Source organism: Dasypus novemcinctus, chromosome 11 (assembly GCF_030445035.2).
Source record: "Dasypus novemcinctus isolate mDasNov1 chromosome 11, mDasNov1.1.hap2, whole genome shotgun sequence".
In the NCBI taxonomy this organism is placed as follows: Eukaryota; Metazoa; Chordata; class Mammalia; order Cingulata; family Dasypodidae; genus Dasypus; species Dasypus novemcinctus.
In genome coordinates, this window is record NC_080683.1 from 9,857,009 (window position 1) to 9,880,494 (window position 23,486).

General features: G+C 39.9%; 1 protein-coding gene across 3 annotated transcripts in view; it reads left to right on the forward strand.

Annotated features, from left to right (window-relative positions):
* Positions 1-23,486, forward strand: part of ZFAND3 (zinc finger AN1-type containing 3) — a 391,008-nt gene that overhangs the window by 12,911 nt on the left and 354,611 nt on the right. Inside the window, exon 3 of one of the 3 annotated variants that reach the window (XM_071218439.1) lies at positions 21,623-22,718. The exons of the other annotated variants lie outside the window; for them this stretch is intronic. Coding sequence (XP_071074540.1) covers positions 21,862-22,479 — 618 coding nt within the window. The 5' untranslated portion in view covers positions 21,623-21,861 and the 3' untranslated portion in view covers positions 22,480-22,718. Of the gene's footprint in view, positions 1-21,622; positions 22,719-23,486 lie in introns of those variants that run through there. 3 annotated transcript variants of the gene reach the window in all.

Here is a 23,486-nt window from a genome sequence, read left to right on the forward strand (position 1 = left end):
TGGTTGAGAGGGAGTCTGGAGTATGAGGGGAATAAGGATGGTGGGGGAGGGAGGAGAATGTGGGTGGAAGTGGGGTGCTAGTAGCTACAAATTGAAGATGAGCTTTTCTTTTATTGGTACTGCCCCAACCTACTGCAGTCCTTGGGATTTCTCTTCTTTTTCACCTCCAAGCCTGGTGGGGAGTTCAACAGTCTTGCCCATCTTCTGCTTTATTTGCTGCTCTTGGAAAAACAACTTGTACAATCCTCCTCTTTTAAAGAGATTTTACAGCTAATACATATGGGGGAGGTTATATTAAATCTTAAAGATTTTGACAGCGGACTTGGCCCAGTAGTTAGGGCGTCCGTCTACCACATGGGAGGTCCGTGGTTCAAACCCCAGGCCTCCTTGACCCGTGTGGAGCTGGACCATGCGCAGTGCTGATGCGCGCAAGGAGTGCCGTGCCACGCAGGGGTGTCCCCCGCGTAGGGGAGCTCCACGTGCAAGGAGTGCACCCCGTAAGGAGAGCCGCCCAGCGTGAAAGAAAGTGCAGCCTGCCCAGGAGTGGCGCCGCCCACACGGAGAGCTGACACAGCAAGATGACGCAACAACAACAACAAAAAAAGAAACACAGATGCCCATGCCACTGACAACAACAAAAGGGGACAAAGAAGACGCAGCAAATAGACATGGAGAACAGACAACTGGGGTGGGGAGAGGAGAGAAATAAATTAAAAAAAAAAATTTTAATGGTAATGCTTCCTGAGGAATCACACCTTTCTTATTTGCTGAGAGGCTCATGAAGGGCTCCCTTTCAACAAACCCAGGCTCCTCAAAACTCTTAAGTCTTATTTCCAGAAAGCTATCTGGGCTCAGTGGCTAGGCATGGGCTTTAGAATCAAAGACCTAAGTTTAAAACCAGACTTTACCACTTGACTCTGGGCACTTTACCTTTCTGCCTCTGTGTCTTTAAATAAGATCTGTCTTAGAGTTGCTTTGCGGTTAAGTGAGCTCTAATGTCTGTCAAGCCCTTGGCACAGTGCCTGGCCATGGTAATTACATTTAATGAAGACTAACTTCCCAACCCTGAATGATGGAGCCATTGGTGGCAAATTAATAGATGCAGAGCTATCTTGCCTCAACTGGGCAATTTGCATTTATGGTGTTCTCCAGATCATTTATGTTGCTTTCTAGACTGGTGCCACTTAGTTATTTGATTGGGTTTCTGACCAGCCTGGGAGTGAGCCCCTTCGGCTTTTTTCTAGAGCCAATCTTTTGTTCAACAGACATTTGTTAGGCACTTTAATTGTGTGTCTTGAGTTCCACTAGGTATGAGGATACGAACTCTGGCTCTAAGAGAGCTCACAGTCTAGAAAGGGAGGCAGACCAGTAAACTGACAAAAAGACCTGTGAGGAGAGTGACATTGCAGGGTGCTATGAGAGCACTGATGGGGGAGCATTTTCCTTGCATTGCTAGTGGAGAATGGCCAGAAGGACTTCTCAGAGGGGATGGTACTTGTGCTGGTTGTGAAAGATGAGCAGGAATGTGAAGATGATGTGGGAGGGCTTTCCAGGCAGGGTTAACAGCTTGTGCAAAGGCACAGAGGTGTTGAGAAAGCATACTGAATTCAGAGACTTGCATATAATTCAGTTTAAGATGTTAAATGCAGCATGTGGCAGGAGGCACGATGAAGCTGGACAGATGAGCAGGGATCAATTATAAAGATCGTTGTTTGCCATGCTAGTGAGTTTAGATTCTATTCTGGAAGCAGTTGGGAGCCATTTCATGATTTTAAGTGTGGATGAATTGATATTTATGTTTCAAAAGTGTATCCTGGCAGCAGGTGGAGGATGAATTAGAGGATGTAGACATGGAAGCAGAGTCCAGTTAGAGTTTTATACCTTTTTGGGCCATGGGTCCCTTTGGCAGTCTGGTGAAGCCTATGGACTCTTTCTCAGAATAATGCATACAATAAAACATCTGATTACAAAGGAAACCAATTCTATAGAAACATACTTCTATCCATAAACCACGGGGTGCTGTGGTAAAGCAGTCCTGAGTGAATGTTGCTACAGGGGAGCTGAGAGTACATGCAGGCTGAAACATGGGGCTTTTGGGGTTGAAGAGGAGAGTTTAAGAGCAGAGACAGGGAAACGGACTTTGGCCCAGTGGTTAGGGCGTCCGTCTACCATATGGGAGGTCCGCGGTTCAAACCCCGGGCCTCCTTGACCCGTGTGGAACTGGCCATGTGCAGTGCTGATGCACGCAAGGAGTGCCGTGCCGCGCAAGGAGTGCGCCCGTGAGGAAAAGCCGCCCAGCGTGAAAAGAAAGTGCAGCCTGCCAAGGAATGGCGCCGCCCACACTTCCCGTGCCGCTGACAACAGAAGCGGACAAAGAAACAAGACGCAGCAAATAGACACCAAGAACAGACAACCAGGGGAGGGGGGGAAATTAAATAAATAAATAAATCTTTAAAAAAAAAAAAAAAAAGAGCAGAGACAGGTTGGGTGATGCCTGAGGTGGTAAGGGAGAAGAGAGAAAAAAGCAAGGTTTCTTTTGACATGTGCAGTTGGGTAGAAGATAGTATCAGTCTGCTTACACATTGGTTAGATTTTAAAAGGTTGTTTGTGAATCCATTCATTCCTAAGTCCAAAGTGAAATTGTAGAATCATCTTCTAATACCATCTGTCAGTGGTGTGTAGAATTTTGTTAAAAAAGTTTATGCATTGTAAGTTCTTAAGTTGAAGTAATTCTGTACTAGAACATGATTGAGGTGTGGGGAAAAGATGATTAGTTTTAGACATGTTTATTTTAATAATATTTGATGAATAGCATACCATTGTACTTCTTTTTTTAAACAAATCAATTTTTAATAAAGCATACTATTCATTGGAAGTGTCCAGTCAATGGTATTTGGTATAATCACATAGTTGTGCATTCATCTCTTCAATCATTACTAGAGCATTTTTATTATTTCAATAATAATAATAAAAAACAGACAAAATTATTTACCTCTCAGTCTCTCTGTGATTCTCTGTTGCTGAGTGGGGAGGTCTCAGTCTCTCTCAGGCCCAAGAGTCGGTGGGGGGGTCAGCTCCTACCGAACCGCCGGCGGGGGGTGCTCCAGGGATAGAGCACCGGGGCTCTCCAGGCGTGGGGGACGCGTGGTTAGGAAAGAACCACGGAGACCACCTGAGCGCAGGAACAGGTCTGCTTTATTACGGAAGTACACTTAGCTATATAGGGTTGGGTAGAGGCAGGGGCTGATGAAGGGAGGGCTGGCTAAGGGGCGGCTGTGGACAGGCTGAAGCTGATGGATAGACCTGAGGTAAGCAGTTACTGGGGAAGAGGGCAGATTGTGGGTTGGCAATATGGGCGGGACTGGTGGGAAGGACAGCGGGGGCTGGAAGGGGAGGAGGGGTGGAGAAAGGCGGCAACAATTCTCCTGCTGTACATAGCTGGTAATTCTAGCTATTCTTGCACAGTTATTTATTAAGCAGTTTTATTGAGATATATTCACATACCATACTGTATGTTTTTTGTATCTTTTTTTTTAATTACAGAAATTGTGGGCTTACAAAACAGTTATGCATAATATGCAGAATTCCCTACATCACCCTTCCACCAATACCTTGCATTGTCGCAGAACATTTGTTACAGATTATGAAAGAGCATAATCAGACTATTACCACTAACTTTGGTCCATAGCATACATTTGATATATTTTTTCCATATACCCCCTATTATTAACACCATGTATTAGTACTGTCCTTTGGTTACAGTTCATGAGAGAACACTCGTGTTGGTACTGTTAACCACAGTCCATCTTCCACCACATGGTTCACTGTGTTATACAGTCCCATGCCTTATACAGTCTATCCAACATGTACATGCATTGGCTCTCACTTTCATAACAGTTGTACAGTCATCGTCTCAGTAAATATTTGAACGTTTTCCTTAGTTCAAAAGAAAAAATTCCATACCCCCCTCTTATTGACCTTTACCATTGATATAGTACCTACTTTGACATTGATGCAAGAATATTATAATATTGCTGTTAACTAAGGTCCATGAATACTTAAATTGTATTTTCCCTATGTATCTCTATGTTCTTAACCACCTTGTAATAGTGACGAACATTTGTTCTAGTTCATAGATAATATTCTTGTATTTGTACTACTAACCACAATCCTGATCTACCTCTGCATTCACTATGTTATTCACTGCCTAAATTATTCTTTAGCTTTCTTTCAATTGACATTTATGTCCCTAAACTTCCCCTTTTAGCCATGATCCCATTTATAAACCAGTTGTGCTAGTAATACTAACACATTAATGTTACCATCAACTCTGTCCATTTCCGTACTTTATAGTCAAGCTAATTAAAAATTCTGTATACATTAAGCATCAGTACTCCTTTTTAGCCCTCATACTGTTTTCTTGTAACCTATACTCGGTTTTAACTCCATGTGTTTATTCTTCCTATTTAGTTTATATTAGTGAGATCATAAAATATTTGTCCTTTTTTTGTCTGGCTTATTTCAGTCATCGTATTGTTCTCAAGGTTCATCATTTCTTCTTAGAGCAGCATAGTATTCCATTGTGTGTATATATCATATTTTGCGTATCCATTCGTTAGTTGATGGACACTTGGATTGTTTCCATTGTAACGCAACTATGTACATTGATGTGCAAATCAGTTTTCAGTTCTTCCAGATATGTTTCTAGTAGGGGGATTGCTGGATCATACACAGTTCTTTATTTAGCTCATACATAGTTCTTTATTTAGCTTCCTGAGGAACTGCCAAACTGTTTGCCAAATATTTTCTTCCATTGAGTGGGCTGCCTTTTCACCTTCTTGACAAAGTCCTTTGAAGCACAAAAGTGCTTAAGTTTGAGGAGGTCCCATTAATCCATTATTTCTTTTGTTGCTCGTGCTTTGGGTGTAAGGTTTAAGAAACTACCACCTACCACCAGGTCTTGAAGATGTTTCCTTACAGTTTCTAGGAGTTTTATGGTTCTAGCTTTTTCTGGGGGCTGGGGATTGAACCTGGGACCTAGCACGTGGGAAGCCAGTGCACAATCACTGAGCCACATTGGCTCCCCAAGTTGGTTTTTTCTTTTGCTTTTGCTTGTTGTTGGTTTTTAGGAAGCACCAGGAACTGAACCCAGGACCTCCCATGTGGGAGGTAGATGCTCAACTGCTTGAGCCACATCTCTCCAGTGTATTTTTTTCTTCCCCTCCCCTGCCCTGCTCTTTTTGCTGTCTGTGTCCATTTGCTGTGTGAACTTCTGTATCCGTTTCTCTTTTTGTCTTCTTGTCTTTCTTCTCTAGGATTCACTGGGATTCGATCCTGGGGACCTCTGATGTGGAGAGAGGTTTCCTGTCAGTTGTGTCACCTCAGTTCCTGGTCTCTGCTGCATTTCACCTTGACTCTCCCCTTCATCTCCATTTTGTTGTATCATCATTTTGCTGTGTGATTCACTTGTGTGGGCATTGGCTCACCACACGGGCACTTGGTTTGCTGCATGGGCACTGGCTTACCATGTGGGTGCTCACACGGGCACTTGGCTTACCACACGGGCACTCGGCTTACCACACAGGCACACTTTCTCTTCTTTTTCACCAGGAGGCTCCAGGGATTGAACCCTGGTCCTCTCATATGGTAGGCGGAGGCCCTATCACTTGAGCCACTTCCACTTCCCTCCAGTGTATTTTTTATTTCATTTATTGTGTCTTTCATTCCCATAAGATCTGTTTTTTTTGTGTTTGTATGCTTTTAAATTCTTTATGCTGATCCATTGCCTTTACTATCCTTAATCTCTTTAGCTATCACATTGAGTTTATGAAGGAGATTTGTTTGAACATCTATGTCTAGTTGTCTTAACTCCTTTATATCATCTGGAGGCTTAGATTATTCCCTTCACTGGCCCATATTTTCCTGTTTCTTGGTGTGGATTGTAATTTTTTTTGGGTCTCAGTGTCTGATATGCTAGATGTATTTATTCTGGGCTCAGTTTCTCTCTTTAGGGTTTTCTATTTGATTGCCTTTGGGCTACAGCCTGTCTTTGATACTTGGTTCATCTTTATTTGGAACTTTATAGTGGCTTGTATTTAGCAAAACTGAAATTGTTACGCTCTTTTCCATGTGTTTTTTGCCTTTTCTTCCTTGCTGGTTGTGAAGCAGGAGCCAAGGATCTGGTTGGTGCTGTAAGCTGTGGAGGCTGAAGGTTCCCTCATTGTCCCAGGACTGATGAAACTCCCATCTTTCTCCCCTGCCAGGGGTAGGGGCAGAGCAGCAGCTGTGTGGAGTAATCCAAGGCATGCAGGCCAAGACCATCTGTAATTGCCTGGATAGACTAATGAAGTTCCAGACCTCTTCCTGCTCTGCCTGGGGCGGGGATGGAGCCTCAGGTGTGTGCAGCAAACTAAGCCATGTAGGTTAAAACAACTACAGTTTCCAGATAGACTGAAAAAACACTGACCTCCTTCCTCCCCTGTCAGGGATGGGGATGAGGCTACAAGTATGCCCACCAATCTAGTTTGTGCAGGCAGAAGTCGCTGCAGTTGCCCGTAGAGGCTGAGGCAGTACTGTCCTTCCTCCTGCGCTGTTAGGTGTAGGGATGGAGCCACTGATGTGCCCACTAATCTAGTCCCTGTGGGCTGTAAGCATCTGCAGTTGCCTGGAGAAACTGAGGGAGCACTATCTCTCCTTCCTGTCGGGGACAGGAATGGGGCCACAAATATGTTCTACAGATAGCTCAGGCTGATGACTAGGCACTAGGACGGGCTGACTCTTGGGGGCCCTTACTCTGCCTTTTTCTGTATCTTTTTTTCTTTTTTTCCTTTGGAAAATTCTTCCCCTCTCACTCTCTCAGTGCTTTCCCTGCCGTTTATAGCTGCTATTTCTGGCTCTTCTTACGCATTTGTTTATTTTTTAAAAAAGTGTTATTGAGATATACTCACATACCATATGGTTTATCCAGAGTCTATAATCAATGGCTTTTAGTATAAACACGTTGTGCACTCCACACCACAAAAAATTTTAGAACAATTTCATTACTCCGGAGAGAAAAACTTGATACCTCTTAACAGTCACCTCTTAATCCCTTTATTATTTCCCAGCCCTACATAACCACTAATCTAATTTCATCTTTATAAATCACTTTATAGCTGCATTTCATATGTCTAGTTTCTTTCACTTAGCGTAATATTTTTTTTTGGGGTCTGGTATTAACATCTTGTAGTATTAGCATACTTTTGTTCAGTTTCAAAGAAAAATGGTCTTATATATCCAGTTTTACCCATATTTATGTATCAGATGCGATTCTACTATGTTGTATAGTCCCATGGTACATTTTTTAGCTTCCTTTTAGTAAAATATATCACAGACTTTTTTTAATCTATTGTCATATCCATGTAATAGTATTGCTAGTTACAAATGTTGTGCTTTCACCTTTTCTACTCATTTCCAAAGATTAACACACATCCTTTTTACCACTTCTGCATAAGTTAACCCTCAGTTTTCAATTCTGTAACCTTATTCTATTTTCTGATTAATATTTAAGTTATTAACTCCATGAGATTACACAACATATTTAGTTCATAGTAGTGTAGTTATACAGTATTTGTCCTTCTGTGCCTGGCTTGCTTCACTCAGTGTCCTCCAGGTTCATCCATGTTGCCATATGCTTCATGGCTTCATCTCTTTTTAGAGCTGTGTAATATTCCATCATGTGTATATGCCAGAGTTTGTTTATCCATTCATCAGTTGGTGAACACCTGGGTGGTTGCATCTTTTGGCAGTCGTGAATAATGCTGCTATTAACATCGTTGTGCAGATGTCTGTTTTGTGTCACTGCTCTCATTTCTTCTGGGTATATAACCAGTAGTGGTATTGCTGGGTCATGTGGCAAGTCCATATTCAACTTCTTTAGGAACTGCTAATCAGTCCTCCTCAGTAACTGTATCATTCTACATTCCCACCAACAGTGAATAAGTGTTCCTATCTGTGAATAAGTGTTCCTATCTCTCCACATCCTCTCCAACCCTTGTAGTTCTCTGTCTTTTTAATAGTGGCCATTCTGATAGGTGTGAAATGATATATCATTGTCGCTTTGATTAGTATTTCCCTAATTGCTAGTGATGTTGAACATTTTTTCATATTTTTTTTTTTTTGCCATTTGTATTTCTTCTTTGGACAAATGTCTGTTCAAGTCTTGCACATTTTTAAATTAGGTCGTTTATCATTTTATTGTTGAATTGTAGCATCTCTTTGTATATCATAGGTATTAAACCTTTATCAGATATATGATTTCCAAGTATTTTCTCCCATTGAGTTGGCTGCCTTTTCATCCTTTTGACAAAGTCCTATGAGGTGCAAAATGTTTAATTTTGAGGTCCAATTTATGTATTTTTTCCTTTTGTTGCTCTTACTTTGGGTGTGAGGTCCATGCATCCACCACTTACCTCACGATCTTTAGGATGTTTTCCCTACAATTTCTTCTAGTAGTTTTATGGTCCTGGCTTTTGTGTCTGGATCTTTGATCTATTTTGAGTTTATTCTTGTATAGGGAGTGAGGTAGGGGTGCTTTTTCATTTTTTTGGTTATGGATATCCAGTTCTCCAAGCACCATTTGTTGAAGAGACTATTTTGTCCTGTTAACATGGCTAACGAAAACCAGTTGGCTGTAGAAGTGAGGGTTTATTTCTGGACTTTTAATTCTGTTCCACTGATAGATGTGTCTATCTTTATGCCAGTACCATGATGTTTTGATCATTGTAGCATTGTAATATATTTCACGGTCAGGCAGTGAAATTTCTACATCACTTTTCTTTTTTACAACACTTTTGGCTATTTGGGTGCACTTTCCTTTCCAAATATTTGGTAATTGCCTTTTCTGTAGGCTTTTGGGATTTTGATTGGTATCACACTTAATTTAAAAATCAGTTTGGGTTAGATTGACATAGTTTTTTTTTTCTTTTCTTTCCCTCCCTCTCCCCTGCCCTGCTGTTTTTGCTGTCTGTGTCCATTTGCTGTGTGATCTTCTGTATCTATTTCTCTTTTTGTCTTCTTGTCTTTCTCCTCTAGGATTTACTGGGATTCGATCCTGGGGACCTCTGATGTGGAAAGAGGTTCCCTGTCAGTCGTGCCACCTCAGTTCCTGGTCTCTGCTGTGCAACACGTAGACTCTCCCCTTCTTCTCTCTTTTGTTGCGTCATCATCTTGCTGCGTGACTCTTGTGTGGGCACTCTCCGCGCAGTTACTGGCTCACTGCGCAGGTCCTGGCTCACCGTGTGGGCACTGGCTCACCATGCGGGCACTCACTCAGACACTTGGCTTACCATGTGGGCACTCGGCTCACTGCGTGGGCACCCAAATGGGCACTCAGCTTGCGGTGTGGGCACTGGGTTGCTGCGCAGGCATGCTTTCTCCTCTTTTTCACCAGGAGGCCCCAGGGATCAAACCTGGGTCCTCCCGTATAGTATGCAGAGGCCTTATCACTTGAGGCACATCTGCTTCCCAAGATTGACATCTTCACGATATTTAGTTTTCCAATAAATGAACGCAGAATGTCTTTCCGTTTGTTTAGGTCTTCATTGATTTCTTTTAACATTGCTTTGTAGTTTTCTACATATAGGTCCTGTACTTGTTTAAATTGATTCCTATGTATTTGAGTTTGTTTGTTTGTTGCTATTGTAAATGGAATTTTCCCCCTGATTTCCTACTCAGATTGTTTAGTACTAGTGTACAGAAACATTACTGATTTTTGCATGTTCGTCTTGTAGCCTGCCATTTTGCTGAACTTGTTTATTAGCTCAAGTAGGTTTGTCGACATTTCAGAATTTTATAAATGTAAAATCATGTCATCCAAGGATAGTGATAGTTTTACTTTCTCTTTTCCTATTTGGGTGTTTTTTATTTTTTCTTCTTGTTTTACTGTTCTAGCTAGAACCTCCAGCACAAAACTGAATGCTAGTGGTGACGGTGGTCATCCTTGTGTTCTTCCTGATCGCGGAGGGAAAGCTTTCAACCTTTCTATGTTGAGTACGATGTTGACGGTGGGTTTTTCATATATGTCTTTTATTGTATTGAGGAACTTTACATCTATTCCTATTGTTCAAAGTGTTTTAATCAAGGAAAGATGCTAGTTTTTGTTGAATGCACTTTCTGCATCGACTGAGATGATCATGTGTTTTGTTTCCTTCAATTTGTTATTGTGGTATATTATGTTAATTGATTTTCTTGTGTTGAACCACCCTTTCATACCAGGAATAAGTCCCACTTGTTCATGGTGTATAATTCTCTTGATATGCTGTTGGATTCTATTTGCAAGTATTTTGTTGAGAATTTTTTGCATCTGTGATCATTAGGGCAATCTGTAATATTTTTGTATCTTTATTTGGTTTTGGTATTAGGGTGATGCCGGCTTCATAAAACGTGTTGGGTAAATTTCCATCCTGCGTTTTTTGGAATTTAAACAGGATTGGTGTTAAGTCTTGAAATGTTTGATAGAATTCACCTCTAAAGCCATCTGGTCTTGGACTTTTCTTTGTTCAGAGATTTTTGATTACGGATTCAATCTCTTAAAATGCAATTTGTTAAGTTCTTGTATTTCTTATAGCATCAGTGTAGTTTATTTGTACATTTCTGGGGATTTGTCCATTCATCCAGGTTGTATAGTTTGTTGGCATCCAGTTTCTCATAATATCCTCTTAGGATCCTTTTTCTTTCAGTCATAACTCCCCCCTTTCATTTATGATTTTTATTTGCTTGGATATTCTCTCTTTTTTCCTTTGTCTAGCTAAGGGTTTGTTAATTTTATTCATCTTCTCAAAAAACAGCTTTTGGAGGGAAGTGGACATGGCTCAACTGATAAAGTATCGGCCTACCATATGGAGGTCCAGAGTTCGATCCCCAGGGCCTCCTGACCCATGTGGTAAGCTGGCCCATGTGCAGTGCTGCTGTGTGTAAGGAGTGCCGTGCCATGCAGGGGCACCCCCACATAGGGGTGCCACATGCGCAAGGAGTGCGTCCCGCAAGGAGAGCCCCCTACGTGAAAAAAAGCGCAGCCTGCCCAGGAGTGGTGCGGTACTCACAGAGAGCTGACACAGCAAGGTGACGCAACAAAAACAAGTCACAGTTTCCCATTGCCACCTGATAATGCAAGCGGATGCAGAAGAACACACAAGGACATAGAGAGTAGACAAGGGGGTGTAGGGTAAGGGGAGAGAAATAAATAAAAATAAATCTTTAAAAAACAAAGCAAAACAAAAAAAACTGCTTTTGGGTTTGTTGGTTTTACCTGTTGTTTTTTTTTGTGTTCTTGGTTTCATTTATTTCTGTTCTAATCTTTATTATTTCTTTCCTTCTGCTTGTTTTGGGATTGATGTGCTGTTCTTTTTCTAGTTTCTCCAGTTGTTTGGTTATCATCCATTTTAGGTCTTTCTTCTTTTTTAATATAGGCATTTAGGGCTATAAATTGCCCTCTCAGCAGTGCCTTCACTTTGATAAGTTCTGTTTTCAATTTTGATAAGGTGTGTTCTTGTTTTCATTCATGTCAGTATGCTTACTAATTTTACTTACATTTTCTTTTCTGACCCACTGATTATTTAGGAATATGTTTTTCAGTTTCCACATGTTTGTGATATTACCACTTTTCCATCTATTATTGATTTCCAGTTTCATTCCATTATGATCTGAGAAGGTGCTTTTTGTAAATGCATTCTTTTTATATTTATTGAGACCTGCCTTGTGACCTAACAGGTGGTCAGTCCTGGAAAAAGATTCATGAGCACTTGAGAAGAGTGTATAACCTGTTGGTTTTGGATGCAGTGTTCTGTACATGTCTGTTATGTTTATCATACTGTTCAGGTTCTCTGTTTCCTTGTTGATCTTCTGTCTAGTTCTATCTAATGATGTGAGTAGTGTGTTAAAAGTCTCCAGTGATTATTGCAGGGATGTCTGTTTCTCCCTTCAGTTTTGCCTCATGTATTTTGGGGCACCCTTAGGCGCATAGGTATTTATGACTGTTATTTCCTCCTGGTGAATTGTCTCTTATTAATAAATATGTAATGTCCTCCTGTATCTCTCATAGCTTTTTTTGGCATTTATTTATTTTTAAAGATTTATTTTTTATTTATTTCTCTGCCTTCCTCCCCCGCTTGTCTGCTCTCTGTCCATTCGCTGCGTGTTCTTCTGTGACTGCTTCTATCCTTATCAAGCGGCACTGGGAATCTGTGTTTCTTTTTGTTGTGTCATCTTGTTGTGTCAGCTCTCCGTGTGTGCGGCACCATTCTTGGGAAGGCTGCACTTTCTTTTGCGCTGGGCGGCTCTCCTTATGGGGCGTACTCCTTGCGCATGGGGTTCCCCTACGCGGGGACACCCCTGCATGGCACAGCACTCCTTGCGCACATCAGCACTGCACGTGGGCCAGCTCCACACGGGTCAAGGAGGCCCGGGGTTTGAACAGTGGGCCTCCCATGTGGTAGGTGGACGCCCTATCCATTGGGCCATGTCTGCTTCCCCATAGTGTCTTTTAATTGGAATGTATTCATATACTAAAAAACCAAAATGGTTATATTATGAAATGCATGTTTCCCTCCTGTGCCTTACCCTTAATCCCACTTGATCGTGGTTAGTTTCTTCAGTTTCCTTGCAAAAATTTCCTGTGCATACACTGTGTTTATCCTTTTTTTCCCTGATAAAAATAGTAGTACTCTACACACTTTTGTGCACCTTGCTTTTTTCACTTAATGTATCTCTGAATTTTTTTTTTCATAGCAGCATATACATTTCTGTCTTCTTAAATGGCATCACAGTATTCTAACAAGTGAATTACCAAACCATATTTAGCCAGGTTATCTAGTCCCCTCATGATATGGGTATTATGCTACAAAAATGGTATTGTGTGTTGAATTTTCAGGGTTTATGAAACATCTAAGAGTAGATCCTTAGATGTTTGAAATTTAGGAAAGAAGATTAGGGCTAGGCCATGTAGGGTGATGGGTTTACAGATCATAGCTGAAGCCATGGGATCAGATGGGGTCACACAGGAAGAGCTCTTAGACCGATGATTCTCTCTCGGGTATGGATGGGGTTGTCAGAACTCTTCGGGAGCATTTTCTAAGAAGCACATTACTACTTGCTTCCTTTAGCTCCAGGCCAGGGTTGGGGTTTGGGCAATTCATTCTTGCCTTTTACTCCTAGCTCTGACTACTCCTATGTATGTCACTTTCCTTTTGAGATCTGATGTATTCTAAGGAATAGCTAAGGATAAAAAGCTGAGAAACACACATAGAAAAAGAAGAGTTTGGGAAGGAGATGGACAGAAAGCAGAAAAATAAGGAGTGTATAGGGTCACTGAAACCAAGGGAGGGGATAGCTTGATGAGGGAGTGGCAGTAGGGTGATGCTGTGAAGAGTAGTCAGAGAAGATGATAATTGGGACTTAACTTTCTCCTGTAGAAAGGTGCTGGAAGAATTTAAGTATTGCTTATTTTAGTCATTTCTTGTGCATCTCAACAATATTCTGGCTCAGCATGGTACCAAGTTAGATTTTGTGGAAAATTGCCATTATTATATGTGTGTTCCAGAAGTTAACAACTTCTGTTAATGATCCATGAATCCAACATTCATGGATTGAAATGAACTTTTCTTGAATTTATTTACAATTTTGACCTCAACTCTCTTTACACAATAATTTGTGTAAAGTTTTTAGGGTGAATTTAAACAATAAACGTAATTCCTCTTTATATTTTTCTAGGTTCTGGTGGACAAGATTGCACTGATTTGTTTTGATATTTTACTTAATTTTATAGACTTAATTTTTCTCTCCCAGCTTCTCTCTTATGTGCCATTGCTAAATTCACTTGCCAGTTTTAGCAGTTTTTTAAATATTGTAACATATATGTAACAAAATTTCCCATTTCAACCTTTTAAATTTTTAAATTTTTACTGTACAGTTCAGACGTGTTAATTACATTGACAGTGTAGTGCTACCATCTTCACCAACTCTAGGAGTCCATTTTATTTAATTTGGATGTTTATTTTTGTGACTATTTCAGGTATCTTTTCTGGGTTCTGAAGTTTTTCCAGTTGTATGTTATGTCTTTTTTTTTTTTAAGATTTATTTATTTTTTATTTATTTCTCTCCCCCCAGTTGTCTGCTCTCTGTGTCCATTCTCTGTGTATTCTTCTGTGACCGCTTCTATCCTTATCAGTGGCACCAGGAATCTGTGTTTCTTTTTGTTGCATCATCTTGTTGTGTCCGCTCTCTGTGTGTGCGGCGCCATTCTTAGGCAGGCTGCACTTTCCTTCATGCTGGGCGGCTCTCCTCATGGGGCATACTCCTTGTGCGTGGGGCTCTCCTACGTGGCGCGGCACTCTGTGCACATCAGTGCTGCGCATGGGCCAGCTCCACACGGGTCAAGGAGGCCTGGGGTTTGAACCGCAGACCTCCCATGTGGTAGACTGACGCCCTAACCACTGGGCCAAGTCCGCTTCCCTGTTATGTCTTTTTGAAGAGTGCTGAGAAGACACTGAAGTATCTCTTTCTCTTTACTTTTTATTATGGTAACATGAAATTAGCCATTTTAATCACTTTATTTCTTCTTTTTTCTTTTTAGTACTTTATTTTTAGAGCAGTTCTAGGTTTTCAGAAAAATCATGCAGAAGGTAGAGTTTCCATCTACTCCCCCCCCTCCCGTCTTCCCTATTAACATTTTGTAGTAACGTGGCACATTTGTTACAGTTGAGGAAACAATATAATTATATATATATTTTAAAGATTTATTTATTTTTTATTTTTCTCCCCTTCCCCCCTCAACCTCTCCGTTATCTGCTCTCTGTGTCCATTTTTGCTGAGTGTTCTTCTTTGTCTGCTTCTCTTGTTGTCAGCAGCGTGGGAATCTGTGTTTCTTTTTGTTGTCATCTTGTGTGTCAGCTCTCCGTGTGTGTGCGCGGCACCGTTCCTGGGCAGGCTGAACTTTCTTTCGCGCTGGGTGGCTTTCCTTACAGGGCGCACTCCTTGAGCATGGGGCTCCCCTACGCAGGGCACACCCCTGCGTGGCACAGCACTCCTTGCGTGTATCAGCACTGCATGTGGGCCAGCTGCACATGGGTCAAGGAGGCCCGGGGTTTGAACCGCAGACCTCCCATGTGGTAGACAGACGCCCTATCCACTGGGCCAAGTCTGCTTCCCAATATAATTATATTATTAACTAACGTCCATAGTTTGTATTAGGGTTTACTCTTTGGATTGCACAATTGTATGATTTTTAAAAATTAAATTTGTGGTAATTTTATTAATTTGTGGTAACAAAAACACATAATAAAATTTCTCATTTTAATCACTTAACATGATTTCACTCAACATGATGATTTCAGATCATCCTTGCTGTAGCATATGTTAGAACTTCACTCCTTTTTATAGCTGAATAATATTTCATTGTATGTTACACAGCTCATTTTGCTTTTCCACTCATTTGCTGATGGACGGTTGGGTTGCTTCCAACTTTAGGCTATTGTGAATAATGATACTGTGCCAATATCTTTTTGAACCCCTGCATTCTATTATTTTGAGTATATACCTTAGAAGTGGGGTTGCTGGGTCTTGTAATAATTATTCTATACTTAATTTTCTGAGTAATTGCCAAACTTTTCCAGAGCACCTGGAAATTTTACATTCCCATCAGTAATGTGTGAGGGTTCCTTTTTCTCCACATCATGATCAGGACTTGCTAGTTTTAAAAAAAATCATAGCCATTCTAGTTGGGTGTGAAGTGATAATTCATTGCATTTTAACTTTTTAAGATATTACTTTTTAGTTTTAAAAGGTGCCCCAAAAGAAATTCAGAGTTCATTTTAAGATTGTGAATTTGAGTGGCAACAAAGTTTAATTTCTCAGCATCAAAGTTTATTACAGAACAATCAAACAACAGATAGTGTTTCAAAGACAGTATTAGTTTTGCTTCCTTGTTTCTTTCCAGCACTGATCATTCTAAGGCTATATAAAGCATGTCCAGGACTGGAGCAGGGACTGCTGATTTGGTCACCAAAGTCCCTCTTGGATGGACAGTACTTTTCTTTTATGGAAGAAACTGCAATTTTATGTTCTTTTTCGTTTCTGTTATGAAAACAGGGCTAAGCAGAATTCTTTAAGTTCATTTTCTGCTGGATTATTAAAATCTTTAGTTTTTAAAGTATCTTAGTTTCTTAAAATTTTTTCAGTGTAGGAGGAAAAACAAAAATCTTACTGAAGTGTGCTTCCGCCATTCTCTTCTCCATTCTCTCAACTTAAAATAAAAGAATAGAGCCCCATAGAAATTTCAACATTGATGGACTCTTAAAGCTTAGTAGGGTCAAAAAGCTTTTTATAAATCAGTAGTCTCTCATATATTTAACTCTGTAGAAACTGTGATCCAACAGACTTCGTGTATTCAAAAGCCCGTCTCCTGAAAAGGTTCTAGTTTTCTAGACTGCTTAGGCAGAGCACACTGCCTTGTTCATATAGGCAAACAAAGCAGATGACTTCCATTTGAGTTTCATGAAAGTCACTTTATGTTATAACCATTTTTAAATGTATAACTCAGTCGCATTAATTACTTTTACAGTGTTGTACTCCCATCACCACCTTCCATTACTATAACTTTTTTTAATCACCAAAACCAGAAACTCTTTATTCATTAAGCAATAACTCTGCATTCCTACTCCTCTAGCCCCTGCTAACATCTAATATTCTTTCTGTCTCAGTGAATTTGCTCATTTTAGATAGTTCACACAGGTGGAAAAAGACAATATTTGTCTTTTTATGTCTGGTTTATTTCACTTTGCATAATATTGTCAAAGTTCATCCATGTTTAGATAAGCATTTATCAGCATGTATCAGATTTTCTTCCCTTTTTTTGGCTGAACAGTAATTCATTATATGGTTATTTGTATATTCACCTGGTGATGGACTTCTGAGTTGTTTCTACCTTTTGGTTATTATTAAATAATGCTGCTATGAGCATAGTGTATAAGTATCTGTTTGAGTCCCTTCTTTCAGTTCTTTGAGGTATATACCTAAGAGAATTGCTGGATCTTATGGTAATTCTATGTTTAACTTTTTAAGGAACTGCCAGACTGTTTTCTAAAGCATCTGTACCATTTTCACACGCTGTCTCCCCACAAGCAGTGAATGAGTGTTGTAGTTTCACTACATCCTTGCCAGCTTATGCCATCCTAGTCGGTATGCAGTGCTATCTCATTGTAGTTCTGATGTGCATTTCTCTCATGACAAATGATGTTGAACATCTTTTTTATGTGCTTATTAGCCATTTGTATATCCCCTTTGAAGAAATGTCTATTCAAGTCCATTGCCCATTTTTAAATTGAGTTTGTCTTTTTGTTGAGTTATGAGTTCTTTATATATTCTGGATACTAGGCCCTTATCAAATATGTGATTTGCAAATGTTTTCTCCCAACCGTGGGTTGTTCTTTTCACTTTCTTGATAAAATCCTTTGTACAAAAACTTTAATTTTGTTTGTCCAATTTATTTATTTTTGGTTGCTTGTACCTTTGGTGTCCTATCTAAGAAACCATTGCCTAATTCAAGGCCGTGAAGATTTACATGTGTGTTTTCTTCTAAGAGCTTTAAAAGTTTTAGCTCTTCTCTTACATTGAGCCATTTTTAGTTAAATTTTAAATATGAGATGTGTGAAGTGGGATTCTGACTTCATTTTTTTTTTTTTTGCATGTACACATCTAGTTGTCCTCGTACTATCTGTTGAAAAGATTATTCTTTTTTCCCCCATTGCATTGTCTTTGACACCCTTGTTTAAAATCAGTCATAAATGTAAGGATTTCCTTCTAGACTCTCAGTTCTGTTTTATTGATCTGAATGTCCTTGCAAGTACCACATTGTCTTGATTGCTGTAGATTTGAAGTAAGATTTGAAATTGGGAAGTGTGAGTCCTCTGACTTCATTCTTTTTCAGGATGCCTTTGGCTATTTGGGGCCCCTTATCTTTTCATATAACTTTGATGATTGGCTTTCTATTTCTGCAAAGAAGGCTGCTCAAACTTTGACTGGGATTGTGTTGAATATGTAAATTGCTTTGGGTCGAATTGACATCTTAACAATATATAGTCTTTTTAAAAATTTTTTTCTTATTTATTTCTCCCCCTTTCCCTGTCCCCTCCCCCCTCTCCCCCCCAGTTATCTGCTCTCTGTGTCCATTAACTGTGTTCTTCTGTGTCTGCTTATATTCTTTTCAGCGGCACTGGGAATCTGTATCTCTTTTTGTTATGTCATCTTGTTGCGTCAGCTCTCCATGTGTGCGGTGCCACTCGGGCTGCACTTTTTTCATGCTTGGCGGCTCTCCTTACAGGGTGCACTCCTTGGGCTTGGGGCTCCCCTATGCGGGGGTCACCCCTGCGTGGCCTGGCACTCCTTGCGTGCATCAGCACTGGTGTGGGCCAGCTCCTCACATGGGTCAGGAGGCCCTGGGTTTGAACCGTGGACCTCCCATGTGGTAGGCAGATGCTCTATCAGTTGAGCCAAATCGGCTTCCCTATGTAGTCTAATCCATGAACACAGACTATCCTTCCATTTATTTATGCTGTCTTTGATTTCTTTTAGCAAAGTCTAGTAGTTTTCCCTGTACAAGTCCTTTACATTCTTGGTTGAATTTATTCCTGGGTATTTGATTCTTTTAGTTGCTATTGCAAATGAAATTTTTCCTTCATTCCCTGGTCAGCTTGTTCATTGCTAGTGTATAGAAACACTACTGATTTTTGCATGTTGGTCTTATATCCCACCAGTTTCCTGAATTTGTTTATTACCTCTAGTAACTTTCTTGTGGATTTTTCAAGATTTTGAATATATAGGATCATGTCATGTACAAATAGTAAAATTTTACATCTTCCTTTCCAGTTTGGATGCCTTTTATCTCCTTTTCTTACCTAATTCCTTCAGCTAGAACTTGCAGTACAGTGTTGAATAACAGTAGTGACTCCGTAATCTTAGAGGAAAAGCTTTCAGCCTTTCACCATTGATTATGGTGTTAGCTGTGGATTTTTTGAATATAGCCTTAATCAGGTTAGGGAAGTTTCCTTCTATTTCTACTTTTCTGAGTGTTTTTTAATCAAGAAGGGGTGCTGGATTTTGTCAGATGTATATTCTTCTATCGATTGTGATAATCATGTGCTTTTTTCCCTTCATTCTGTTAATGTGGCATATTACATTAAATGATTTTTTAAATGTCGAACCACCCTTACATACCTGGGATAAATCCCATTTGATCATGGTGTAAAGTTCTTTTAATGTGCTGTTTGGATTTGGTTTACTGCTACTTTGTGGAGGGTTTTTGAATTTATATTCATAAAGGATATTGGTCTATGATTTTCTTTTCTTGTGGTATCTTTATCTGACTTTGGTAGTAGGGTTATTTTGGCTCCGTAGAATGAGTTAGGGAGTGTTCCTTCTTCAATTTTTTCGAATAGCTTGAGTGGAATAGGTGTTAATTCTTTGGAATGTTTGGCGAAATTCACCAGTGAAGCTGTCTAGTTCCCTGGCATTTCTGTGTTGCAAGGTTTTAGATTACAGATTGAATCTCTTTACTTGTTATTGGTTTGTTGAGATCTTCTATTTCATCTTGAGTCAGTGCAGGTAGTTTATGTATTTCTAGGAATTTGTCCATTTCATCTAGGTTATGTAATTTGTTAGTATACATTTTTTTCATATTATCCTCTTAAAATTCTTTTGTTTTTCAGTGAAATCAGTAGTAATATGCCCCCTTTCATTTCTACTTTAGATATTTGCATCCTTTTTTTCTTTTGCCAGTTTAGCTAAAGGTTTGCTAATTTTATTGATCTTTACAAAGTACTAACTTTTGGTTTTCTTGATTCTTTATTGTTTCTTAATTCTTTATTTCATTTATCTTTAATCTTTATTTCTTTCCCCTCTTGCTTTGTGTTTAGTTTGCTTTTCTTTTTCTAGATTCTCAAGTTAAGAGGTTATGTCTCTAATTTGTGATTTTTCTTTTAACTTTTTTTTTTAAGACTTATTTTTGTCTCTCCCCTCACACTCCATTTGCTCTTTGTGTCCATTCGCTATGTTCTTCTCCATCCACTTGTATTATTAGGCGGCACTGGAAAACTGCATCTCTTTTTTGTTGTGTCATCTTGCTATGTCATCTCTCCATGTGTGCGGTGCCACTCCTGGGTGGGCTGTGCTTTTTCCACGTGGGGCGGCTCTCCTTGCAGGCTACACTCCTTGCACATGGGGCTCCCCTATGCGGGGGCGCCCTTGCATGGCATAGCACTCCTTGCATGTGGCAGCATCGTGCGTGGGCCAGCTCACCACATGGGTCAGAAAGCCCTGGGTATCGAACCCTCGAACCTCCATATGGTAGGCAGACGCTCTATCAGTTGAGCCACATCCACTTCCCAGATTTTTTCTTTTTAAATGTATTTCAGACTATCAGTTTTCCTCTCACCAATGCTTTGCTGCATTCCATAAGTTTTTGTATTTTGTATTTTTGTTTTCATTTGCCTAAAGATATTTCCTAATTTCCATCATGATTTCTTCTTTGACCCATTGGTTACGAGTGTATTGTTTAATTTCCACATTTTTGTGAATTTTCCTGATCTTCCTCTGTTACTGATTTCTAGCTTCATTCCATTGTGTTTGGAGAAAATACATTGTGTGAATTCAGTATTTTAAATTTAGTGAGACTTGTGTTGTGACCTAACATATATGGTTTATCCTGGAGAATGACCCATATGCGCTAGAGAAAATGTGTATTCTGCTTTTGTTGTTCTGTGTATATATATACAGTTTATATTATTGTTTTATAGTATTGTTTTTTAATAGTATTGTTTATAGTATTGGTTTATAGTATTTTTTTTTTCCTTATTGATCTGTCTAGATGTTCTATCCATTTTTTAAAAAGATTTTTTAAAGTTTATTCTCCTCCCACCCCCATCATGGTTTGTCATTCTGTCTGCACTCTGTCCATTTGCTGTGTGCTCTCTGTGTCTGCTTGTCTTCTCTTTAGGAGGCGCTGGGAACATGTGGTAGGTGGGAGCTCATTCGTCTGAGCCACATCCTCTTGCCTCTATCCATTATTAAGAATAGTGTATTGAAGTCTCCAACTGTTAGTGTAGAACCATCCATTCCTCTTTGAATCTATAAATATTTGCTTTATACATTTTGGGGCTCTCTGCTAGATGCATATATATTTATAATTGTTGTGTTTACTTGCCAAATTGACTCACTTGTTACTATATAGTGAACTTCTTTGTCCCTAGTAGTGTATTTACCCCAGTTCTCTTTTCGTTACTATTTGCATTGTATATATTTTTGCATACCTTCACTTTTAACTTATGTCTTTGAATTTAAGGTGAGTCTCTTGTAAATAGCATATAGTTGGGTCATGGTTTTTTGTCCATTTTGCAAATCTCTGTTTTGTGACTGGAGAATTTAATCCATTTACATTTAAAGTAACTGCTAATAATGGAGGACTTTTTTTCCTACTGTTTTTCTATGTGGTCATTGTAGTTTTACACCTTTTTGTTCTTCATTTCTATATATATATATATATTTTTTGTAGTGTGCCATTTTGAGCCCCTTATTTCCTTCTTTATCTATTTTCCAGATATTTTCTTTGTGGTATTCATGGAGCTTAAATTTAACATCCTAAATCTGTTACAGTCATGCTTGTTCAACTTAACTTCAATAACAAACTGAGATGTCTTCTCGGAGAGTCACCGTGGTTTCCTGCTTCAACAGTGCTTGAACAGAACCCGGCGCTTGCCCATCGGCCAGCCCCACCCCCCCAGCTGCTTGCCACCGTCTGTCCAGTGTTGCGCAGCCGCCACTTCTCAACCGCCCATCATGATGACCACATCCCCGTCGCAGGTGTGCCAGAACTACAATCAGGACTCGGAGGCCTCCATCAACCGCCAGATCAACCTGGAGCTCTACGCCTCTTACGTCTACCTGTCGATGTCTTACTTCTTTGACCGTGATGATGTGGCTTGGAAGAACTTTGCCAAATATTTTCTTCACCAATCTCATGAGGAGAGGGAACATGCTGAGAAACTAATGAAGCTGAAGAACCAACGAGGTGGCCGAACCTTTCTTCAGGATATCAAGAAACCAGAACGAGATGACTGGGAGAAGAGTGGATTGAATGCAATGGAGTGTGCATTACACTTGGAAAAAAGGGTGAATCAGTCACTACTGGAACTGCACAAACTGGCTACTGACAAAAACGACCCCCATTTGTGTGACTTCACTGAGACCCATTACCTGAATGAGCAGGTGAAGTCCATCAGAGAACTGGGTGACGACGTAACCAGCCTGCGCAAGATGGGGGCCCGGATTCTGGCTTGGCAGAGCATCTCTTTGACAAGCACGCTCTGGGAAGCAGTGATGAGAGCTAAACCTTATGCTGGCTTCCCAGAGCCACAGGGTAGTAGTGCATGTGTGTTGGGTTTACCTTTTCTATAAGTTGTATCAACGTCTACCAAGTTCTTTCATTGGTACCATTCCTTCAAATAAAGTTATTTGTTACCCCCCCAAAAAACAACAAACCATTGTTTCAGATGTCACCATCCTCCCACCTTTTTGTTAAACTTGTTTTAGATTATATCTGTATACACTGGTCAAAACCTTAGATTTATCATAACTTTTTATGCATTTGCTTTTAGAAACTATAAAAATTTAGAGGCATTTATTATTACTGATAATTATTGGAAGTCTTTATTTCTTTATGCTGCTTCTATTCAGTGTGTTGTGCCCTTTCCTTTCAGTCTCAAAAACCCCCTTTGGCATTGTTTGTAGGTCAGGTCTAGTATGACAGACTCTCTCAGCTTTTGTTTACCTGGGAATGTCTTAGTCTCTCCCTCTTTTTTTTTGGTAATTTTTTTTTTTTCCTAAAGATATGCCAGAGATTGAACCTGGGAGTTCTTACTTGCAAAGCAGGTGCTCAACCACTGAGCTCCACCTGCTCCCCACTCCCTCATTTTTAAAAGAAAGTCTTGCCAGATACAAAGTTCTTGTTTGGCAGTTGTTTTCTTTTAGCCCTTTATTATTTCTTCCTGGTCCCACTTGCCCCTGTAGTTTTTAGTAGGAAATTGGCACTTAGTCTTATTGGAGTCTCCCTTGCAAATAACACGTTCTTTTTTCTTGCACCTTTCAGAACTCTTTCACTGCTATGTTCTGGTTCTCCTCAAGTTTATCCTGTTTGTGGTTTGTGGAGCTTCTTGAGTGTGTATATCCATGTCTTTCTTTAAATTTGGATAGGTTCCTGCCATTATCTTTGCTTCCTCCCCTTTCTTTCTTCCTTCCTCCTCCCTCCTTCCCTCTCCCATAATGCATATATATTGCGACACTTGATGGGGTCTCACAGGTCTCTTTTTTCCTTTCTGCTCTTCAGCCTGAATCATTGTCTTTTCTTCATATCGACTATTTCTTCTTCCAGCTCCAATCTGCTGTTGAATCTCTTTGAGGAATTT